The 25,420-nt window shown below is 33.4% G+C and overlaps 1 protein-coding gene across 13 annotated transcripts in view; it reads left to right on the top strand.

Annotated features, from left to right (window-relative positions):
• Window positions 1-25,420, top strand: part of LOC111425846 (glutamate receptor ionotropic, kainate 2-like) — a 57,604-nt gene that overhangs the window by 22,936 nt on the left and 9,248 nt on the right. For 3 of the 13 annotated variants that reach the window (XM_023060116.2, XM_071194269.1, XM_023060112.2), the window contains exons 4-11: window positions 2,187-2,438; window positions 5,189-5,224; window positions 6,958-7,133; window positions 7,348-7,569; window positions 12,828-12,980; window positions 14,926-15,129; window positions 15,433-15,636; window positions 15,963-16,166. In XM_023060116.2, coding sequence (XP_022915884.1) covers window positions 2,187-2,438; window positions 5,189-5,224; window positions 6,958-7,133; window positions 7,348-7,569; window positions 12,828-12,980; window positions 14,926-15,129; window positions 15,433-15,636; window positions 15,963-16,166 — 1,451 coding nt within the window. The remainder of the gene's footprint in view (window positions 1-2,186; window positions 2,439-5,188; window positions 5,225-6,957; window positions 7,134-7,347; window positions 7,570-12,827; window positions 12,981-14,925; window positions 15,130-15,432; window positions 15,637-15,962; window positions 16,167-25,420) is intronic. The other 10 variants (XM_023060118.2, XM_071194273.1, XM_023060115.2 and 7 more) reach the window with 5 other exon arrangements.

Genomic DNA, 25,420 nt, shown 5'->3' with positions numbered 1-25,420 from the left:
ATTAGCTTGGGGTCATTCTGCCCATACTAATCGAGTTCTAATCAGAGTGATGGCAAACTTGGGATTCCAGGATTGCTGTTGAGCTAAATTTATTCCATTTGGACTGTTAACAATTCTATGCCTTTACATCTTCCACTGCCTTCCGTACATTAAAAATGACATTACCCAATATAAAACGGTAAGTTCTGGCCATAACTATAGTACGAGGACGGGTCCAAAATTAGCTTTAAACTATTTTCGAACAGCACGGGACTTGATTTTTCTTTTGTGATTTTAAAATGTAAATGGTGTTATCGTCAATAAAGTATTATTATTAAACTGGTTTGGATGAATTGCAAATAATATTATAATACATATATAAGTAGTGCATATACAATGTGGGCCGAAACATTGCATAAAATGACAGCTAAAGATTGAATGAAATCTATACCTCACACGGAAGGGGTAATAAGATTACAAGAGAACAGCAGTGTTGAAGACGATAAAGTTGATGGAATTGAGGAAATAAATAAATAATGTTAATAATAATATTTGGTGTGAAATAAAGGCCTTTTTTATAATTAATATATTTTTCGTACGGCTACACGCATATGTGATACGTATATTTGGTTGTCTATCTTTTCAAAAAAAGCTCCATGTCCAACTCTTATTTTGTACGATTTTAAGCGATGAATCATTGGCTTTACTAATTGTATAGACTGTATCTTGTTTCACATACGAATACATTATATTTCAGAGGGGAAAGAGTGACAAGATAATAATCGCCTTATTTATGACGTTTACTGCGCGATCAACACCAAAATCATTATTGAAAGATAAAATGTGTTAACTATAATTTACTATTGATTTATTTGAGTTAACAAGCAATTATTTCAAACTTTTCTAACTATAGATAAAGTTAGTAAATTATTCAACAAGCGTACGAAACGCGTTAACATCATGGTCGACGTAGCTCCCAGAGAATATTTGAACATAAATCATCGTGCGGTTTGTTACATTAATTAAAAACGTAATAGATACTTATAACATTTCAACGTTTGTTAATGAAATATGGTAACGTGAGTACCTAGTTTTGATTTGACCATATACAAGCGTGTTTAATCCAGAATGTTAACGCAAGCATTCCAGTGGTTATTGACTCAGTTTCCAAAATGTACACATTTGCTTAGCTGATTATGCATTGCTACAATAGGAATCAGGTATATGATGAAAATGAGATCTCGCTTTTATTTAGTAGTCACTTTTCGTATTCTATTTTTGACTCAATTCTTGTATGAAAGAACAACAATTAAATTAATTAATACCAATATTCTTTTATAAACTTTTTTTATTGAGATTTTCATCATTAGACTTTTAGAATCAATTCTGTTCTGACCCAAATTGTTCTTTCTACCCTCCTGAAAAGATTACACTTTTAAAACGAAAGCCACTCCACATCGTTTGCGTTAAAGAACGATCCCGGGTTACAAATTGAGCGGAACGAACAGATCTAGATCTTGGGGAACTTGGATATACTAATAGCACTTAAAGCGTGTCTAGAGGTAGTTAAGTGATCTTGAAGTCAACGATCCACTCTCTTAACATCTAATAAATTCCGAGAACCTAGTAAATTGATAGCCGGAAAATTCTTTCTTAATGAGTAAAAAAGATAAACCTAAACCAAATTTGTTAGATTTTTAGAGAGCTTTGGCGGGTAATTAGGTTAGCTCAGATTGAACGATATTACCGTCCCGGCCTTGAATTAAGAAAGGCAAGGATACAATACAAAATCTTATTGTCCGCTTGTTCGTTATATAAAGATGCAAATCGATAACCTTTTCAGAAACGATTGAAAAAAAATGTCGTTGAAAAAGGGCGAAAATGAGGGAAACATCGTTTCCTGTCTCGCCCTTCTCTTGTAATTGCGTTGTGAAAGGGTGTTAGCTAGGAAAAGCAAACAGAACCTTTTGGAAAATTTTCACACCGAGTAAAACTAAAAACGAAAATGAGGTTCCCTTTATTAAAAGAATTTAATGCTCCTTAATGACGTGGCGGAAGATAAGGTTATTTACCTTTCATTCTAATAAAAATGAGATCAAATTTAGCCAGCTTCTTGTTAATGAATCCTTTTTATAACCTTTGTAGCGTAATGATACTTTTAATTTTGCGAGAATAAAAAATGGAAATGAATTCAATTTTGTTTTTAGCATGTAATCAAGTACGATTTGGAGTGCAAGCCGTTTTTGGACCGTCAGATCCATTACTGGGGGCTCATATCCACTCGATATGTGACGCCCTCGACATCCCACACTTGGAAGCCCGGCTGGATCTTGATACGGACGTTAGGGAGTTCTCGATCAACTTATATCCGGCTCAACACCTACTCAACCGAGCCTTCCAAGATGTCATGGCGTTCCTCAATTGGACGAGGGTTGCTATCATCTACGAAGAGGATTATGGTCAGTATTCTTAACTTTATACAAAATATATTGAAAATGATGTAAAATTTTATTATTGTAATAAAATAGAACGAAACTGTATTATATAAATTATTAATACGCATATTGAATATGACAGCATTTTAAACACAATAGATTTATCAGGGGTATAAAACACTTTTAGGGGTTTGTGTTTTTCCACACATACTGTCATAATAAATAGCCCAAACAAAGCATTGCAGTAAACGTAAACCAAGATAAACTCTCGTCGATTTGGTAAATCTCTGAGGTTTCAGTTTTGCTTTTGTGTTTGTTTTATTTGTAAGGAACAAATAAAAACTACCAGAATAAATACAATAGATATCTCGATTTAGAACTCATTACTTAAATTTAGTGGTTGCGATAAAGGCCGAGAGAGAATTCTGAATGGATAAAAATTTATTCACAGTTCGAAGACAATTTACTACAGCCGCTCGGCCCGAGGCTGAGCATCCTAAAGGCTTAAAGAGCCGTAGTTTGGAGTCTTTTATATGGAAATGGAACAAAAAAAAAATTCGCCGCAGTGTAATACCAGCATAGGGCGTTATAGAACGTAACGCCATAGTCGCCCTGTCGTAAATCTCAGAAAAATACCACCCCTTTTCCGCTATCTATTCGATTTCAGACGCTTGTAATAAAAAAAACTGTAGTTTCAACTTTCTTGGATTCATTTAATAAAAAACGCAGATTAACTTGATATATTTTTTATAAGTAAAGTGTGTGAAAACTTTTCGTTCAAAGTACTAGTTGAAAGTTACTCCATGTTCTGAGTAACGTTAACAAAATTATCACTGCCGACGGATCTGTTCAAGAAGTAGTTCTCGCAATCGTCGAGAAACGTAATAAAATCAACTAAATTTATTACGTACGAAACTTTGTTTGAACCACCCATTTGGAATAATTGTTTAAAGACAAAAATTGTATCCTGTTAGAATATACATACTTCGGAATTTAATTATTTTCAATTAGGTAATAGAACAGCGTGGTTATGTATGGAGGGTGAAATAGATAAAATAAAATTAAATATTTATATGTTATATAAATACAAAAACCGAATAAAAATTATAAATAATTATATAAAGGTTATAAGTAATTATAAATAGTTAATGGAATACCCTATATTCCAATTTAAGTATTAATTAGCTCATTGTTAGCCCCCATCTCAATCCAACATAGCAAAACAAGAAACAGTACGGCTAGAATTACATGATTGACAGTATAAAAGGCTTTTATAAAGTTCGAAGCTATAAGCAATGTGATGTAACGTAAAATAAAGCGAATAATCACTTCCTCCCAATGGCAAGGTAACACAGTTGAAAAGTTTTGTAATAAAATTTTAATACGTTGGCTGTGTCACCAGCTACGTTTGCATAATACTATATTATTTGTAAAGTTTTATATGACAATTGCAGCAAAAAAAATCCTTTAATAATTCGCATCACAGTTATTATGAGTTGATTCATCCATTCTTAAAGCAGTATCTGATCATATACCAATTCTCTAATTATTCATACTGTTGCTTTAAACTGACATAAATTAATCAACATAATTATGATAAATATTCAGATACAAAGTAAGTAACGCTAGCTTTTTCTATCAATGATCCTCGCTTGAGACGAACCGTTTAGCAGGTGTAGACATGGAATGAAAAGCTTTTTAAATCGAGAAAAATGTTCAAGATATATATTTGTAACATAATTGTAGAAGGAGATAGAGTCGAAATGGAAAAAGGTACAAAGATGGTGTAAAGATAAGATGCCAAATTAGGAAGAGCGGGAACTATTCAATTGAATAGAAGAGAATTTGTATGACGCTCAATAATATTTATTTTATTTTATATTTATATCTACACCCAATTGAGTCATATCATTTAGTGTGATCGTTTTGCCTATAACTTTATGTTTTTGTTGCAGTCGATTGATATTTCTCTGTTACAGCAATATAGTTAGTGCATATAATTTTTTTGTATTATGTTTATTAGCAAATATATTATTATTATTATTAAACAATGTATATTTAACCGATAAATAAATATCGTTACTAATAATTGATGTTTACAAATTACAGTTTAATGAGATTGGGAGGTTTCCCATTAAATATGTAATATATCAACACATACCCAAATCAATTTAATTTCCGATAATTCAGTTAAATATTTGTAATTTTGAAGTAACTTTATTGTGAATCTTTTGAAAAGTTTGTTAAACCTGTTTTAAGGGATGATTTTACGAAATATTTGTGAACCTTTCTTACCAACATCAATTAAGGAACAGCAACTCAGACAATGTTTGTGTTTATAATTCATGAATATTCTGTATAGGAAAGCTCGAGGAACTATGGTCTGTGGCTCTAAACAGTGAAATCCAACTAAATCTCAAAGTTACGTTTAGAAACTTCTCAAAAGCGAATACTCGCAGTTTTAATGAAATTTATGCTACTTTAATTTGAGTTGTACACATTCAGTTTCGTCATTCGGATTTTTCGGATCTATTTTCTTAACATATTAATAAATTGTTTGTAAAATAGTATTATTAAAATAATATACCATTTTATATAGTTTGATCGAATTAACGAAATTTCTCGTATCCACAGCACTCAAATTTCAATTGTGCTTTTTTCACCGTAAAAAAATAGTGGTAGAATAAAACAAACGGTGTTTTATAGCTTTTTCCGGTACATGTTGAATGTCCTTATTATAACGAGTGTTTTAACAAAATTTTTTTATTTTCTAGCTCCTATTGGTAGCACAAGATTGCGATTCTTGCAAAGTAAGCAAACGAATATATACCTAAAGCTTCAGTGTAGATCTGTGCTTCTTATGAATGGCTTTACAAAAATTCTAAGTTGAATGTTAACTTCTTCAAGATGTCTATATAAATATAATTAAGTTTTTAAACAATTTCTTTTAGTTATAAGCATGAGTAGTACAGTGTTCACTTTTTCTTAATCGTGGAAATAATCAGAATTTACGTAGTGTACTGGATTTATTTAACTAGAAAAAGTTTCAAAAATAACGTGTGAAATCGATACAAGTCTACAAATAGTGGTTAATGTATGAGCGCCAGCAATTTCAAAGTTTTGAAACTTTGCGGTAAATTCCGTAATACATCACTGCGTTACATTCTTCCGTTAACCATTAAATCTCGTATGCGGGATAAATCGTTAAAAAGTTTTTACCCAATCTATTTTCAAATGGATGGATTTATTGAAAAATATCAAAAACTTTGTTTTGGATCTTACCGGTTTATTTTAATATTTACTCAACAAAGAGTAAATCGAAGAATTTTTTGAATGAACACGCAATTATGGAAACTATAACAAAATTTGCACATAATTTGATTTGTCGTAGTGTTATAGACAAGATTTGATTGCAACGAATATAAATACAACGAACCTAAATATTGAAGCAAAAACAGTGATGAAATTATATTGATCAAGAACAAACAATCTGATTTCAGTTAATTACTTTCACTCACAGACTACAGCTAATCCAAATTATTAAAAGTTTGGTGCAGATAAAAAAAGAGGAAGAGAAAGGGTTTCAATAATGCAGTACCGACTTCTTAATCCATCTAAAGATTAACCAGCAACTCTTATTCTCATCATTGCTGTATTTGATTGTATTTTTTTATTTTTATTTTTCCACCGTAATAATATTTTTATCTATTCTGCACGTTACAATATTTCATTATAGTATAAATTTTGCATAGTTCCGATAAGGTTGAAACGATTTTCACAGGTTGGTCACTCGTAACTCTAAATGTAATCCATAAAAATGGGATGGTAGCAAATATCGCCCGGAGAGATTGGGGTCGTTCATGGCGTAAAAAAAACACCACGAGATTTATTAAGCGATTTATAGCCAATATTCGAGAATTGGTCTTTCGATTTTATAAAGTCCGTTGTGCAATGAACCAAAGAACAATCGATCTCTAAAAGACACCAATCGCTGCACTTTAATCAAGTGGAAATAACTCCTTCAGCAATTTAGTAATTGAACTACTCTCGAGAATTCGCAATCGTAATCTCCTAGATAAAAGTTAGTTTAAGTTTCAAGAAAAATTGTTATTTTGTTTTTAATTCTAATAATAACCAAGCACTGCAAACAAACCGGACAACTCTTATAGATTTTAATCAAGTTCAAAATACAATTAAATAATATCAAAATACGATTTACTTTTATTCTGTTTTAGCTTTTATTTTATAGATTAAACAGTCGTTTGGTGCATTTTTAAGTTCACAGAATAAAATTGCCATTTATCTACTGTTTTTAATTTCCCGGAATTTGAATTGCATATGCTTCACTTCCTTTTAATAGAACTGGTGGGTTTTTTATTTCTTTATCTCGCGCGCGTTTTCAACTTGGCTAGAAACTGAAACCCTAATGGTTTAACGGATACAATTCGAACGATATTTGAAAAGTTGAAAAAAGTTCTAAGTAAACGCACTTCGATGCATTACTACCGCAAAATTTTTATCGTAGTACTATTCTGATTTTCAGGATTGATAAAACTGCGAGAGCTCGTGAGATCTCCACACAATAGGGACCTGGAAATCCACATACGACAAGCGGATCCCGAGACCTATCGACCCATCCTCAAGGAGATCAAGAGCAAAGAAATACACAACATCATTATCGATACGAAGCCTTCCAATATGCAGCATTTTCTTAAAGGAGTAAGTAATCCCCAGGGTTGATGATTCAATTATTTTTCAATCGCGTCGTGAAATATTGGCGAAGACGCTGAACGATCTTAAAATGTTTCGGGGATAAATTCGTACTGACGCTTCGTTAAAGTAAAACTTCCTTTCTTGATGTCCGATTTTATTATAGGATACGCAGGTTTAATTAAATTTATCGAGAAAATTCTTTTTTTATGTCGTCTTTTAGATACTTCAACTTCAAATGAATGACTACAAGTATCACTATTTATTCACCACCTTCGATCTGGAGACGTTCGATTTGGAGGATTTCAAATACAATTTTGTTAACATGACTGCTTTTCGTGTTGTCGACGCTGGGGATGTAAACGTACAAGAAATTTTACGTGATATGACGAAGTTTCAACACACTCTTGCAATGCCACCGGTTTTGAACAGCAGTTTTATACAGGTCAGTATTAAATTAAGAAAATAAATAAATGTAGTTAAAGAATAGAAGTTCAACCAATTACTGACAATTATACGTTATATTGGCGTAGATTTTCAATTACATCGTAATAGAACCTTAAAAAAGCTTTTAATCTCGTCCTGAAATGAACTTAATATAAATTTAATCCGATCACAAAAGCGCGTCCAATGCAGTAGTTGTACGCGTTGGTAACGGTGATTGTTTCCGTTCATAATATGGTATGCGTCGGTTTAACCATTAATGGAAATCGATATATTGGAGTACGAACGAGGTGAGGACAGAATCATTTTTACGCAATCGAAGTTCCACGAAGCAACGAGATCATTTCGTCTCATATATCTTTCAACTTTTTTCCCAACTTCGTCGTCGTGGGCGTTGAGTTTAACAGATTGCCCCTTATAAATTTGCTTAGAAAACGCACAGACATACTCCCACGTATGTACAATGGGTTCAGACAAATTGACAAAAATTTCTCTTTCAAAATGAGGAACAAAGAAAATAAGGATTACGTAATATATGTATCAAAGTAGGGTTAGAAATAAATATTTCTAACCTAATTATAATCTGATGGTGTAGGCTTCACCCCTTTTAAGTAGACCTTGAGAGTAATACAAACTCAAGAATATTCTATTATACTGAGTAACGAAAGTCTCACAAATTCTTGTATCTAGTACTAACAAGGTTAAAAATCAATGCGATAGATAATGATACGTAAAAGGTTCTTTGATGTGAAAGCAGTTAAGTAACACTGCAAATTGATTTTAACGCAGAAATCAATTCGACGGTGTTTTTGTTGTTACAGTATATACTACTAAAATTTTCTATCGTGAATGGCAGTAAATTAGGCAGTAGTGTTTCCTGGTTGTGTGCAGATCACAAAGAGATTTTTTAGTTTTCCGTCCTTTTTCTAGGACAAAACGATCATCTCTTTTGAGTTACATTAATTAATGGGAACAGATTCAGCGGTTTCTTCTGAGGCATTACTTTTGATATTCGGTTTAGGATTTTGTTAGTAACCATAACCAAATACGATGTTTCTTTTTATTCAAAGAAGGTTTATGCAAATAAATCAAAGTGATTGCAAATGGTATGTAATAACAGCAATATTAATCAACGCAAAAAACACTGCAAGAAGTCGCCTTATAGTAGCAGATAATTGATCAACCACATCCACCTCAGGTTTTGTTGTATTAGAAAATATAATCACTTCAAGATTCTTGACTTCACCAGTAATTGATGATTAGTTTTACCTATATCTGTAGAAGAATGCATTGCAAGCAAAATGGTGGATTAGCTGCAGCAAGATATTGCTACAAAACTAAAAAACACTGTAGTTCATGCATTTATAAAACATTTAAGATATTAATATTCAAAACACATATTTTAAATATATGTAAATTAAGTATATCCGGCTTTGGTTAACAAATCAAATTTACACTGAACACATACATATGTTTCGATTTTTTGGCAACAATTTTCAATTCCGGATTACTGCAACAATTCCATCCGCTAAGCTCACGAAATCTACAATGACTTCAGTAGTCGTACTAGAGCAAAAGCGATAGGGATGAGCTTGATTGTGAAACACATTGGCCCTCTGGTTGAATTCGTTGGACCAAACGTTCACACATGAATCTGGGAAGTCTTTCATGAATTGGTGCTGCAGTCTACTATTAATTTCGACTGACTTCACGTTTATGGATGAGGAACTTAAATTATACGTTTCGCTCATATACTATTCTTATCCATTGTGTGCAGTTATTATTTTAATACAATTACTTTTATTTATAATCATAATAATAAATATTTTTTTAATGTTTTTAATTAAGAATTAATGAATATGGTATAGTATTATATTTAAAGCAACATTTAGATTCCAAGCAAAGTTTTACGAAGAAAGTTAACCCATCTCATCGTCACCATTTTTCAAGATGAACGTGATGGATTGTATTAAACCTTCCCCGAATATGAGTCTCAAAGTGATGCTTTCCGCCCAAGTGTTATTATTCAAACCACCCGAATATGAATATTGAAGTATCATCCCTCTAATATTTTTAGCGGCAATAAATTACGAATTACGGTATATATTTTCAATACGTGTTATTTTATATTAATTAAAAACATATTAATCTACATTTGAATAAAATATTTATAATGCTACAAAAACAAACCATTACAAAAAATACCAACTTGGCAATTTATTTAAACGTGCAATATTCCATTACTTTATTTATATTGTCATTATAAATATCGACTGCTTGAATACGCATTTTTGCGTATTATATATGTAAATTAATAAAATTAATGTACACAAGAGTAGGTATTAATTTAGGTCCCTGGGTGTTTACAACAAACATATACAAATTCGATTACAATTAAACATCTGAACCGTGCGAAATGCGAATTTGTACAAACGATTCAAGTAATGAGAACGCATCTATTTAGTTAAACCCTATGTTGTAGTAAATTACGACAATTACGGGTTCTCTCCACAAATCTTTTACTCTCACTTCATTTAATGAACATTTATATGTGTTCCACGATTAAGCTACGTACCTTTAGAATTTATTTTATGAGAAAGGTTTTTAGAAATTTTATTATTTGTCGGGCTTTCAAAATTTCAAAATTGGTCGCAATAAATTTTTATATACCAATGATATGAAGACTATAACATTGATATAGGACCTAAAAGCAATAAAGCTTGTCTGAAATCGCAAACTGTCGATCGTAATTGACACATTGACATTTTTAGGAGACCCGTAAAATACTACAATATAGTTTTATGATAGGAAAAGAATTATAGGTAATTTAAGAATGCAATTTCAATCTTTTCAAAAAAAAATAATAATTAATTAACGCCTCGTTAATAAATTACTCGTTATCAAAGTTTTTGAAACAAACACTTTTTGCTATAAACTAGTATCTTGTAAATATCACCAGGATACATGATACATGACAGTGATTAATCTCCACTGCGTTTACCCTATATGAAAATCGTCTAACGTAACGTTTAATAAGCGAATATTAATATAATCTACGTCACCCAGTTTGCATTATATTTTTTGTATAACAAAACGTTCTCACGTTTGAATTCGGAGGCTCTCCTACAAGTCCTTTTCGACGTTGTTGAGACATCAACAAAGATTTCCTATTGTTTCATCGACGTTGCACCAAAAATAACAAACGGCGTGCCGTCATACACCAGAGTAGACATCTTAGCGTAAAACAAACGGAAGCTTTTCGAACGATTCTGAATGTGTGTATATTTTCCGCTCGGATAGTTGCAAACGAAGGGTGACAGGCATTATTCTAAATTTAGAAATCAAGCCTCAAGTCTTGAAAGTAGGTACTACAAACTGTGAAGTGTTGTGCTGTTGGAATACGAGGAATTGTCTCTTTTACATGAATCCGACAAAAGTGAATAAAAGAGGATTACGTCCGGGAAGTTACGTCTAGTTTATGAATACCTACATTGGATAAGTACGACTGAATAATGTTGACGGGACGTTTTCAGATTTTATGACAAATTTAATATACATTATTTACGAAATTCAACCAAAGTATTTATTTATATTGAGTACATAAAAACTATGCAAAAAATAGATCCATAAGTATAATGTAACATGATCTCATACTTATTTTTTCCTTAAGACGGTATTATTAACTCGATAGTATGCTTTTCGCAAACAAAAAGGTTGTTTTTCATAACATTTTGAGTAAACAGAATAATGTCACTCTTTGTACCGCCGCGATATATTTCATTATTCGTTAAATATTTTTATATCGATAATATTTATCCAGTCGCGCATTTAAACACGTCATAATTTGCTTTGAGTTTATAGCTCATTGCCTTTGTTTGTGTATAATTATGTATAATTATGCGAAGTATTTAAGTTGTAATTTATCCTTTTCAACCCATACATGCCAATAACTCTTCACAAACACAGGGAAATATTTCCATTATTACATTTAGCTTTTGATTTACACAGTCCAAAAAGTTATTTATATCGATTAAAAAAATTACAACTTTATTACGTTTTTTAAATTAATTTTTTAATTTCAGATGGTATTTACGTTTGTACGTTTTCTTACTTATTACCCCGACGATTGTTATTTCGAAATTTATGTTTTAATATTGGCATCATAAGACTTGTTATGATAAAATGTTTCATTATTTCGTTATACGTTTGAAGTAAAATTAGAAATATCAAACCACGTCTGCAAAATCTGGCAACTGCAAAGACCCCAACAATAATGCTAACAAGTTATTATGAAATATTATATTTGCAGAGATGCACAATAAAATCTTCCGCATCATATAACTTTGTGGTGGAGTCATAAAGCCTCAGATCTTTTTACGTTTTCCAAGCAATTACCTTCTACCGAACTGACGCTGTAGAAATAATCAAAATAAAATACCCTCGTTTATTCGTATTGTTTCTGTTTTTAATAGCATCTGAGCTTATGTATTATACAGTGACAAAATGGCGTTATTAAAAACGCTAAAAAGATAAAGTGGGGCCATTAAGAGGGTATAACTTAAAAACTCATTGGTGGTACAATTTAGAACCATAACGAGTATAATCGGTAGCGTCCGCCTTTTGTAATTAATTACAAGGAATGGAATGATTTCAACAAAACCATTCCAAAAAAGAATTTGCCCCCAGACGCCTCTTGGCAATAAATCTTTGCCCGTTTTCCTTTTATGCAAAAAGTTTCCTGAAAGATCCCGTTTTACTGGCCACTTCAGTGTGCTATAAATAAAGAATTAATGGGTTTGTTTATCACCGGGAATGTAGGGGACTTTTCCTCACCGCATTTTTTGCAGTGTTAACTCTTCAACGTACTTTCTAAATAAATTAATTAACTAATTAATCAAATTTAAATTTAAAGCACACTAAATTAATAAATTTATTAAGTCATTACTCCAAAATAATATAAATGAGAAATAGCAGATATCACGAATCATGTTGGGGAGAGAAAAAGATGCGAAACAAATTGAAATTCTGATTTATGATTCTGGCTTCTTTACATTACCCCGTCTTTGCATATCGCGAATTCTCCCCACGCAACCTCTTAAATTCCTTTGGACCTATATTTTTCTGTATAAATAATTTGCAAAAAAAAAAGATCTAGGAAGTTATACTTAAAATATATGACGGTTTTTTAATATCTTCTTTTCATGTGCGTTATTAGAAACATCTATAATCTCTCCCCTACTTATAGTTATTTCGTTTCAGGCAGAAGCAGCTCTAATGTACGACTCGGTATTTGTGTTTGCAATAGGTTTGCAAACGTTGGAACAATCGCACACATTGAAGCTCTCTAACGTTTCGTGTGATCGTGAACAACCATGGGATGGTGGATTAAGCCTTATCAACTACATTAACGCGGTAAGTGATCAAACGTTTGTTAAATACCAAACGTTTTAGTAATGTAATCGTTTGTAATAACGTTGTGATTGAATTACAACGATGTGATTATTAAACAGAGTTGCATAAAAATGATTAGGATAATTAATTTTCAAATACCATCAACGCTTTTGAGTAAAATCACTTTATCAATTTAGCCGAATTGATTTACGAAATTTTTTCAACGGTACTAGATCGACTCAACCATTAGGCCAACACGTTAACCGTAGTATTGGCTGAAATAACGTTTCAGTAGAACTAATGCGCGTATATGGCAATTTAAAATTTCTAACGGCGATCAATTCAATTTGAATCTATTGGCGGTGTACGGTATTGTACAGCTTGTGTTTGAATTTCAATATTCGTTACGATTACGAACGTATAATGCCATTAATTCCCCACCAACTACAGAATTTATAACAGTTATCCAATACTATACTATAACCATAATGCTATCTGTTATTATGCAATACTCCGACTCATAGTCATTAATAAAATAAATTGTTACTAAATTAATTCATAGTGATAGTCCTAATTAAACAGAAAGTTCGATATAATAGTAAGAATTTCCTTCTCTTTATATATTTGATAAAATAGAGAACAAGTAGCTGCGGTTTATAGTCTTAATAAATTAAGTGCTTGGTGTACGACGTTTAATTAGCAATGCCACATGACTTCGACGAAATTTCATAAAATGAATAATTAGATTTGTTATGGTATAATGAAGACTCCTAATATTAATGCATTCTAAATGAGCAACACTAATAAAAGCGGCAGAGAGTAACTTCTGTAAGAATATATTTCTTCAATGTGCAAAAATTAGTTAATTTTAAGTGTGCTTACTTCATGCGCAATTAAGCACACGTAGTCAATATTTTCTGCAGGGCAATCTGTAACTGTCAAAGTTTCTGCACAATAATAGCAAAACCTAGCTACAGTCCTATCATATAAACAGTACATCAACAGTAATCTCCTAATTTATTAAAAACTACAAGTGTGGCAAAATAAGACCATCATCTTGGCTCTACCATTAACTAGACAGAAACAAGCCCCAACAAGAAAATCTTCTCATTATCATCAACTCTTTTCATTTTATGAAACATTTTATGAGATGTTAGAATCGGATCAACTCGTTTTATCCTACCAGTACATTTTTGCAAAGAGTTCTCAAAATCACTAATCTTTTCTACATCAACCTCAACAATTCAATACATTACGTATTCACATCTTTTTTATCTGTTTACACCTGCTACACTTAACACAGTCTCGAAGCTACCACAAGAGTTGCATTTTCTTGAATCTTAGGTATAAAAATATATAACATGTATATAAAAATATGTAACAAGAAAATGAGATGGTTTTTACGATGGTTTTGAATTGCGAAATTTTACTACACGAATTTTTCCTGTTAGTAACTTTCTTCGATATGTATATATTAATATGATTTATATAATAATTTCATATATATTTCTGTTTGTTCAAATTCTTCCAACACTCCAAAAATACGTATTAAGTTAACAGTTAGATTACATCTAACGAATTACTATATGTAATTATTAGATCAATCATGGACCACATTTATACTAAAATGCTTTAAATAGATGTATTTGCAACACGCTTGAAACACGTAAATTAAATTTCGTTCCAGGAACGGGATTTCATAACATTTCAGTCCCTTCCTTTTGCATTCACTGTATTTCGCTTAAATTCAACGAATCGTAATAACAGCTAGCTAATTGGTATCCTTCCCTATCACGAATATAACGGGAAATGTAACATAATCAGTATTGCTTTCAATTCCATCCTTCAATCTGTTCGTTTTTCATTAACAGTGTGCATTCGCGAATACGGACGGAATGTACAGGCTGTAACTTCCAAGAGTCGCCCTTGGGCGCTCTTCATTCATATTCTATTAACCTGTTTACAGGTGGAGTTCAGAGGCCTGAGCGGTCCGATAGAGTTCAAAGAAGGTCGACGCATCCAGTTCAAACTGGACCTGCTGAAATTGAAGCAGCACGCGATCGTCAAGGTCGGTGAATGGAACCCAGGGGCAGGGGTTAACGTCACCGACCGGGCCGCTTTCTTTGATCCAGGAACCATGAATGTTACCCTTATCGTCACTACGATTTTGGTAAGATGTTTTTGATACGTAAAATTATTCGTAATGTCATAAAAGTCATCGTATTTCACTTGCAATTTTGAATTGAATGTTGAAATAAAATAAAGAATGTGAATCAAAATATTTTCCACGCGGTTAACTTGCAATTTATCGAACAAAGCTTACCGAACGACGACTTTCGTGACAATGTACCCGTTTTGTTGTGCGCACGAACGTTTATTTTCAGTTTAGAGAGCTGTAGGGAGAGATTTGCTGCCTGTGACCTCTATTTTTCGGTGCACCTGGCATGTCACCTCTTTTATTTCCGCCCAACAGGAAACGCCGTACGTTATGATGCACCTCGGCAAAAATTATACAGGAAATGGACGGTTTTACGGGTTTTGTGTGGACATACTGGAGCGCATATCGAAAGATGTCGGCTTCAACTATTTGCTGGATTTAGTCCCAGATAGAAAGTATGGCGTCAGAAACCAGAAAACTGGAGAATGGAACGGGATTGTACAGGAGCTTATCTTGCATGTACTCATTTCCTCTTTTATCATCCTAGCTTTTTATGCTAGCTTTGCTTTTTACCAAACAAAGTTGTGGTATATAGGCAAGATAACGTTACCAATGAATGCACTCCTTTTCTGCTTTTGTTAATAAAGTTTAGCCTAAAAATATTTTTAACTCAGCACTTTCATGTTAAATTTGAAATCCATTAATGCTTAAAATTGATTTGCACTTTTAATGAAGTCGTTGTTAAATTACATGCCTTCAACGTATTCATCGTACATTCGAAAAAAGTAGCGTAGTTCATTTGGCTAACTCAATTGCAACCTCAATGTAATTACCACATTCGATAGGAACAACCGTATGTAATGCTGAGACACCAGTCCAATTTATCTGGAAATGCTCGATATGAAGGCTTCTGCATAGACCTGTTAAAAGGTATCGCTCAAATGGTAGGATTTGAATATCGCATAGAGTTAGTTCCGGATGGAAAGTACGGTGCTATTGATCTAGAAACTGGGGAATGGAATGGAATTGTTCGACAACTTATGGATAAGGTAAGTTGAAATCAGTAAAATAAAAGTTATAAATTAAATTTGTAAATTCAATTTTTTAAATTAAAACTTGTAAACTAAAATTTTAAATTAAAACGAAGCGGTCCAATTAAACATAGTGGGACTTTATGTTTTATGATGTGAATGAAATTATAATGTCATTTCAAACTACTCAGATATTCTATTGAGAATGCATTTAAAATTCGATATTGCGGCTTGCGAACTGTGTATGTTCGGTCGACAGAATTTATAGGAGTGGTTTATAGCAGGATTTATCAGAAAATTGCCGCTACGCGCTATAACCGCCGAGACTCAATTATGTTGGAAACAAGGTAGTTTGTCGTACTTCGGAAACGGTGTTGAACAGCGATAACCGTAAAATTTCCGATGTGTTAACATTCAAAATTACCTCCTCTACCAAAACCGCACTATCCAAAAGATGTAATTTGGTTTTAAGAGAATTGATTAAATCACTTAGGATGATAGGATTTCTAGGATGCATTTAGTTCATATTTCCATATTGATTTAGTGAACTACCCCCATAGGGCATTACGTTACTTACAACTGTAAAGTTAACGAGAAAAGAACGACATAACATATGCAAAAGTAGGTAACTTAGGTGCAGCAACTCGCAACTGCTGTATAAGTCCAATGAATATTTAAATGGAACCCTGTGGTAACGTAGGATTGCAAGACAGAAAAGTTGAAAATAAAAAGGAAAGATTTTACACCAACCGAAGCTTATAAAATTACTTGAGTATGACACTTCAGGAATATGTAAGATTACCATTAAAGAATTAAATTATCTCTCTATAGATCCTAGATCAACGTGATTCGATTGTATCACTATCGGTGTCATTATACTTGATTAGCTGGAAACTAACAAACAAACTAATTTCCTTTGGGACGCGAAACCAAGATTAATTCCAAAGTTCTTATCAGATGTTACGCAAATTACCTGTGGTTATACTCAGATGTATTGAAATGGCACTGTGGTAATTTGAAAAGGGCTTTCGATCGAGATAGAGATATCCCGAAACTAGGACGATGCTGTAAAGTTATCTACATAGCCAAGCTATCGATGGAGATCTAAACTTACCCTCCCCTAAAATCAAAAAATTAATATCGAGATTACTGAAATATGTGCGGGGGTTATCTCTGGAATCGATAGTAATTACAGGGTACTCGCGACCTCTCAGTAATGAACCCGTAAATCGTTCCTTAACCTAAAATTAATTTCCTGTCCTACGTTTACGCGATCTCCTAATTAGATTTTCCATTTTCGTGGGATAATTAACAGTCATAAATTTGTAAGTTCAATGAGGGCTTTCTAAACATAATAACTGCTCAATATGTTAGATCTATTTTCAAGCATTAATAAAGTCTTACAATGTTTTAAGGTTTCTAACAGACATAATCTTTGTACCACATAGTAAGATAACTGTGTACTACTAACCTCAAATTAGTCCTTCTGTACATTAGAAGTTAAGTATATTAAGTTGGCTAACATTGGTTACACATTCAACCCACAATGTTGACTTCATTATTAGGTTTAAATATTTTGACAAATATTCTGGACCCAGTTTGCCGTTTTGCTAGACGACGAAGGTATCAAAAGTCGCCTATGTTGCTCTCAACGTTCTCCTTTCCCGTTTAAATAAGACGCTATGCAAACCTCTACCAGTTTAGGAACGTTTTTTGACAATTCCTCCATTTGACGAAATTCATAGCTGTCTTAGGTTGTTCAAGATCATTGGAAGCTGGTTGGTAATCATTAGAAACTTGTCAAAATGATTGAGAATTTGTTCCATCAATTGTAAGTTGCTTAAAATGATCAATAATTGCATCTAAAATTGTTCAAAACAAGTTTATATCTTTGCAAAGTGATTCAAAAGTGATTGGAAATATTTAAAAGCTTGTCTAAATCAATGAAAACTTATTGAAAAATTATTAGTTTTGCGAAATAGTTCAAAATTATGAAAACTGCTTGAAAGTGGATTAAAACTTTCTTTAAATGACTCAACTATTCCATTATTATTCAAAGTAGGAAATGTCAATTCCAATACATCAACTACTACGATTTCTGATGGCAGACATAACCTTTGTTAAAAAGCAAAGTAAGACAATAATGATAGTGATCATGCGAAATAATTGTGTAGTTCAAAACGTTTTTTTATGTTGAGTGACACATTGATATAACTAATATAAATATATTTAATAAAATAAACACAGAGATAAGCTGGTTCTCTCTTTAATTCTACATCTGTGGATTTAATACAAATAAAATTGTGTACTAAATCTCCACATATATTAATACTTTGATGTTACAACTTGAATATTACAATCTCGTTTGCTAGAAAAGAATTGATATTGAAGCGGTAGAATCACTTGGGTCCATAATATCTTTCGATATATCACCAAAAATATTCAATATTTTATCCAATTTAGTCGGATAATTGTCCAATTCTTGATCAAGAGTTTGTGATGGCATCCACCTATTTTTCCAATCATATTGATTATACCACGATGATTTCGAGTCATTACCAGATGGGCGATTTCTTGATATATCTTGAGTTGGATATTTTCGTTTCATTACCTTTTTACTGCATTTTTCACTTTCATCGCATATTGAATCTTGTTTTGTAACGCTCGAAACACATTTTCGTTTGTGTTTTCGTTCGTGATAGCAATCTTTAATGGGAACATCTTCTACAATGCCATAATCTTCCAAGTCTTTTCCTATAGCTTCCCGTAAAGAACAAGAACATACTGAACAACGAGAATCTGTTTGAGCGTAAGATACTGTCGGTTTCTTTTTTCGAGATTTTGAGGAATGTCTGCGTAATGAAGAATGCTTTGTTTGGCAGTATTTAGAAAACGGCATATTTTCGATGGGAGAGCAGCCACTATCAACAGTACCCCGCCGGAGTGGTGAATCAAAGCAAAATGATGATAAAAGTGGTATATTAGATGCGTTTGTATGGAAGTTTTTCATCTCAGAAGGACTATCTAAAGTTAAGCAAACACAACAACCTTGATTACAGTTCTTCTGACTTTGAGGAAAGCAGTTCTGTGTTCTGGCCACTGCTACGTACATTTTTGGAATAGCATAATCATGAGATAGTTCTATTGCTGATAAAGCGTTTCGAGAGCCAGATAAGGTAAAAGTTTCACTTGATATGTTCGGAAATATTTTAAAATCTTCGGCTAACGTCATAATATCTGATACATTCTTGCACAATATCTTCGACTCCTTTTGTTTTCTTATCAACCCCATTGATGGTGTGCTTTTACTTGCACAAATGCTTAAGGAATCAGTCTTTTTACTATCAGTTGTATGACAACTTAGTGTTTTAGTGTCCAAGTGTTTTGATGCAGATTGATTACTTCTTTGCGAATTCGTCAAACCTTTTTTCTCTGAACATACATTCGTTTTGGTAGACACTGCTTGATTTTTGCTTCTTTTAAAAGGCGTCTCGTTACAGCTATGAATCGCTATGGCAACACAGGTACATTGTTCGTCATCACTAATGTCTTCGCTTTCGTCCAAACTGCAACTACAAAATTGCTGATTCTTTTGGGTTTTAGATCCCTTATTCTTCTGCTCAGAATTGAATCCACACAGCCCTAAAGCAGCTACGTACGTGCTAGCTACAGTGCTACAAGTACAACTTATAAACTTCGCCCTTTCTTGCGATACAGAGTTATTTGATTTTGAAACACAACTACACTTTGTTGTAGATTGTGATGTCATACTACTTTCTCCTGATGATTCCTCATCCGATGATGAGGAACTGCACGCACACGATTGAATACCAACTTCTTTCTCCTTTTCATACTTTGTTTGTGCCCAATTTCCGACACCACATTTACAATTTTCCAATTCCAAGTTTGGATCTTTAAATGCAACTGGGTTTCTACCTTTGGGTGCCGTTTCATCTGTTTGTGTAAAACTATTAATGCATATCTTAATGCATGTTGATTTGTTAGAAAACTCTTTTTTGTTAGTTGATGGTCGAATTTTCATTTGAGTACCGCAGCTACATTTCATTTTTTCATCTATACGTTTGTTACCTACTTGTTCTTGTAGTTGTGCTTGTCTTTGTGAATTTTCTTCTAATTGTGGAAGGTCACAAAGACAAGATACGAAACTACTTACATCGTCCTGGCCTTGTTTTAATGCCTCATTCTTATTTGCCGTGAAAGAACCACAACTACACGACCCATCAGATAAACCATTTTCTTGGACCACATTATTATCCGCGCAACTACAACTACTATCACCATCTCCGACTGGTTTATTTTGCAATGTTGTTTCCTGATTTGCTGGTAAAGAACCACAACTACACGTCCCATCAGTTAAATCATTTTCTTGGCCCATATTATTATCCGCGCAACTACAACTACTATCAACATCTCCAATTGGTTTATTTGATGGCGAGACACAACTACATGTCGCATCAGATACGACATCTTGATCCACTGCTTCTATTGCACAACTACAACTACTATCACCATCTCCAATTGGTTTATTTGATGGCGAGACACAACTACATGTCGCATCAGATACGACATCTTGATCCACTGCTTCTATTGCACAACTACAACTACTATCAACATCTCCAACTGGTTTATTTGATGGCGAGACACAACTACATGTCGCATCAGATACGACCTCTTGATCCACTGCTTCTATTGCACAATTACAACTACTATTCACATCTCCAATAGGTGTCTTTTCGATGGTGGTAATATCGCAATCGCAAGAACCATCAAAATCGTCTACTTCTTTTGCTACAGGTGGAGATATTGGTTCGCAAGTACATGATTTCTCACTCATACTGGGTTTTTCTTCGATTTCTACATCATGTGTATCCACGATTTCTAGATCACACTTACACACAGCTTCAATGATTGATTTCTCAAAGTCAGCAACCTTTGGTTCATTAACATTATTTTGGCATTGAGTAGGGCAACAATCACAGATTTTATCAGATTTGTATGTTTGTTGTAAATTATTTGAATCACATAAACATTGTAATCTAGCTGGAGTTGTATTTCTCGTATTACCACAATTACATATTGCTTCATTAGTTATATTTGGTTCCATAGGTGGCAAATCTGCCCCACAAAAGCAGCAAAGCTTTAAAGATTTATTCTTTTTCTTCGCACTTTTTCTTTTTCCTTTTGCAGAATCTCGTGAGATTGGTCTTGCAGATGTACTCATTTGACGTTTACCGACTGATGTGTTTTTAAAGGGCACGTCACCAACGTCAGGTGGTGGTTTAGATACTGTTTTATCACAGCTACAACAATACGCTTTTGAAGTATCTTTTGCTTTAGAACTAGATTTTTTGTTACTTGATTGCCGATTGAAATTTTTAGCGGTGAAAAGTTCTTCAGCCGTACCTGAGGTTTTTTTTGTGTCATCAATTGTTGGGAAATTAGGAATTATTAAATCGCATAGTCCGCATATACAAGGCATTCCTGACTCATCTTTTTGGTTGCTTATTTTATTATCTGAGATTTTTTGTTCTGGAGTTATAGTGCAGGTACAAGACGTTAGATCAGACGGTGTTGGAGTGCATGAACAGCTGTTTGGATCAGTTCTAATCTCTGGTGGTGTTTTTGCACCTTTTGCTAAAAACGTATTGAAAGAGCTTTTTATTTCGGAGATTGTACAAATACAGTTATTCGATTGTGGCACACTGGATTGGTATTGCTCCCGTTTTTCTTGATGTGGGTTTGTTGTAAAATTTTCACAATTACAACAATTAGCCGCAACACTTTCCACAGAACTATTACAAGAGCAACACAGACTTAATTCACTCTTTGGAGGATCAGGAGTACAACGGCAAGCATTAGACTCCGAGGATTCCGACGATTCTTCAGAACATTGACAACCTGATTTAGAAGCTTTTTTGTCCTGCGAACTACATGCTGCATCAATAGCTTTGAGTTGTGTATTAAAAAATGTTGGGGAACACTTCGCTTGTAATTCCTTAATTCTCGAACATATTTCATACTTCTGAGCTCTCAGACGATCCAATTTTTCTTCTTGTTTTTTAATTATCGCTTCCCAGAATGCAGATTTAGCTTTTGAGGTACTTTTCGAATCTGTATTGCCACCACAGGTACAAGGAGGCATTTTTGCAAGATGTAGCTAGTAAATCAAGAACCAGTAAGTTATATTTTTCAGAAATTTAGGTAATTCTTTCAATGAGGATGACATTTTTTAATTATTGAAGTATGTCACATGTTCAATCAATCTTTCATGCCGTCAAACGTATCTAGATTTATTGTAGATATCTTTACCTCATCCACACCTTGCAACAATTAGGATGTGGATGATATTTAATTTTACATGATGGATCTGTATCTATTGAGGAGGCGGTATCACTGGAAGTTGAATCGCTTAAATAACATTTGCATGAAGAGGTGTCTGTTGTTGAACTTGCGTCACCATTGGGTACTTCGCCGGCATTAATCTTATAACAACCACAACCTTGACAACAAGGTGGTGGTGGTGGTGGTGGAGTGTGTATAGGACACGGAGGACAATCTGTTTCGCATATGCATACCGTACCGGTTGATTCGTATATTGAATCATGAACCGAATCAGTCTGCTCAGGAACGTTATCAACTATTTCTGAACCTTCACTTAGAGCATTTTCTTCATAAATAACGTATGGAACAAGAATTGTAGGATCACAACCGAGTTCTTGTATCTTTATCTCAGTATGTACATTTACTTCAGTACCAGAAAAAGATGTTGACGAACTACAGGTACATGACCGTGACATTTCAACTGTGTCTTCATCCTTACATTTATCCAATGCAGATGAACGTAATGGAGAAGATGATTCCAATACACAGCTGCACGTTAATGTCGACGGTGACTTGGTGAATTCTGTCGTGTCACAAGAGCAATACTGACTCTCTGCATCAATCGAAGTTTTTCTTCCTTGAGCTGCTAAATCAGCAATCACACCATATAAATCACTCGCAGAAATCTGAGTACTGCACGGTTCGCATTGGGCGTCTGATAATTCACATGTGCATACAGCAGTCGTACATAATGACTTTTTTTCTTGTTCGCAACTACATACAGGTAATCTAGAAGACATCAGTAAAATTCTATTTAGTAATTGTGCTGCGGCGAAACCTTGATAACATGGATTATAACATGGATTATAACATGGATTATAACATGGATTATAACAAAACCTAGTACAAAAATTATTTGAAGCTTGTTTTGCCGTGCAATCACAGTTTCGTTTTTCGTTTTGACTGCTAGAACTTGAAGTGGAACTATTTGATAACCTTCTTGGAACGCAATCACACACCGCCTTTATACACCGTTCTTTACTACCTTTATCTTTTTCCCCCCGATTACGAGATTTTTTGTTGTTGCTCCTATTTGATTTCTTTTTATTTTTCCTAGATTTATCGCTTTTACAAGTACAACAAGAACATGTACGCTTTGATTTTCTTCCTTTTTTCTTCGATTTCCTTTCTTTCCTTTTATTACAGCAGCAAAATCCATCTGACTTTCCGTGAGGCTTTTCTATTCGTTTATTAGATTTACATGGTGCAGACTCAGCAACGGATTGTTCGCGAAGTGCGGGACATCCCTTTCTGTGATATTGTTTATCTGTTTGCATACTCGCGTCTTCACTTTGTGTTTCAATGTATAGTATTTCTGATAATATTTCTGAACTTGGAGTATTTTCGTTTGATATTTTAATTGGACAACTGCTTGATTTCGGAATTTGATAAGATTCGATTTCTCTTTGTCTTAAAATACAACTGCAATACACCTTTATATTCAGGTTTTCTTCGTTGGGGCCATCAAATGGTGGTATTTGACATACTTCATTTGAATCCGCTGTTATTGTACCTAATTGTTTTTGTGCAGTTTTGCTTAAGTCAGACGAATATTTTTCAATTCTACAGCAAGAGGATTTACATCCCCCATCACAACTACATATTGCAGCAGAATCACATTTTTCATTATCTTGGCTTTCTGAAGGTATTATCTTTTGATATGCCATGTCGCCATCTGTTGTCCACCCAGTCAGCTGTTGACATGAGTGAATACTGCTATCATCGATATGAAATGTGTAATATTCTTTACCTTCTATTATCTCCTTAGTAAGCATTAATTTTTTAATAATCGGTTGTTGATTTGTTTGCATACTCGCATCCTCAGTATGTGATATCTCGGATATTTTATTAGCGCCGACTTCCGATGTAATTGGACAACTAATAGAAGGCGGGATAGTTAAATGACGTTGTGTTTCTGTTGGTTTTAATATGCAACTGCAAGTCGCTATTATATTTGCGTTTTTATAAACCCTATCACCATCACATGGCGGGTCTTGACATAAAGAAAATACCTTCCCTGTCTTTGTATCAATTTCTTCAGACAAAATTTCATTTTTACAAGAACAGGTTTTATCTATACCACAATTACATACTCCAACACAATCGAATGTTACATCTGTATCAATTATTCCTTCATTTTTAAAATGATATGTAAGTTCTTCCTTTGCCTTACATTCTGTAAACTCTTTACACGATTTAATGGCCACTTGAATACTTGCATCTTTATTACTCCCATTTCCCGATGTTATTATTGGAATAGTATTTCGGCTTACTGATGTAATTGCACAATTGAATGAATTCGGTACAGTTACGTAAGGTTTAGTTTCAATTTGTTTCATCGTCTTTTTATTAATTTTTTCGTTAGCCATTTCGCTGTCAAAGAATGGTATTTGATATTCTTGTGCATACAACTTCGTTCCATTATGTTTTATTACTTCTTGCAAACAACGCATATTATTCGTGCTTATATCAAGACTTTCAACAGGGATAAAGAACGGGTCGTCGTGTTTTAAAGTAATTGTTCTCCCTCCAGTGAGTTCTTGACATGATTTTATTGCTCCTTTATTACACATTAATTGTTTTGTAATTGATTCTGCTTTAATAATTGTAGCTTTATTATCTTTATTTTGAGAATGATTTACTGCAGTAGATATTATATCGGATAATATTGTTGGAATAGTACTTGTACTTGGTGATGTTATTGGACAACTAAACGAAGTCGGTGCTGTTAGATATGGCCCAGTTTCACTTTGTTTTAAAGAATTGCATGTCGGCGTTATATTAGTTTTATCATTAGTTTTGCCATCATTAACCATGTTTGTTTCATTAAAATTTTTTACTTCTTGTAAAGGAAATAGCTTCTCTGTTCT

This window comes from Onthophagus taurus, chromosome 2, assembly GCF_036711975.1.
Source record: "Onthophagus taurus isolate NC chromosome 2, IU_Otau_3.0, whole genome shotgun sequence".
NCBI classification, from domain to species: domain Eukaryota; kingdom Metazoa; phylum Arthropoda; class Insecta; order Coleoptera; family Scarabaeidae; genus Onthophagus; species Onthophagus taurus.
The sequence above is the reverse complement of the archived record's forward strand: the minus strand, read 5'-3'. Positions and strand labels throughout refer to the sequence as shown.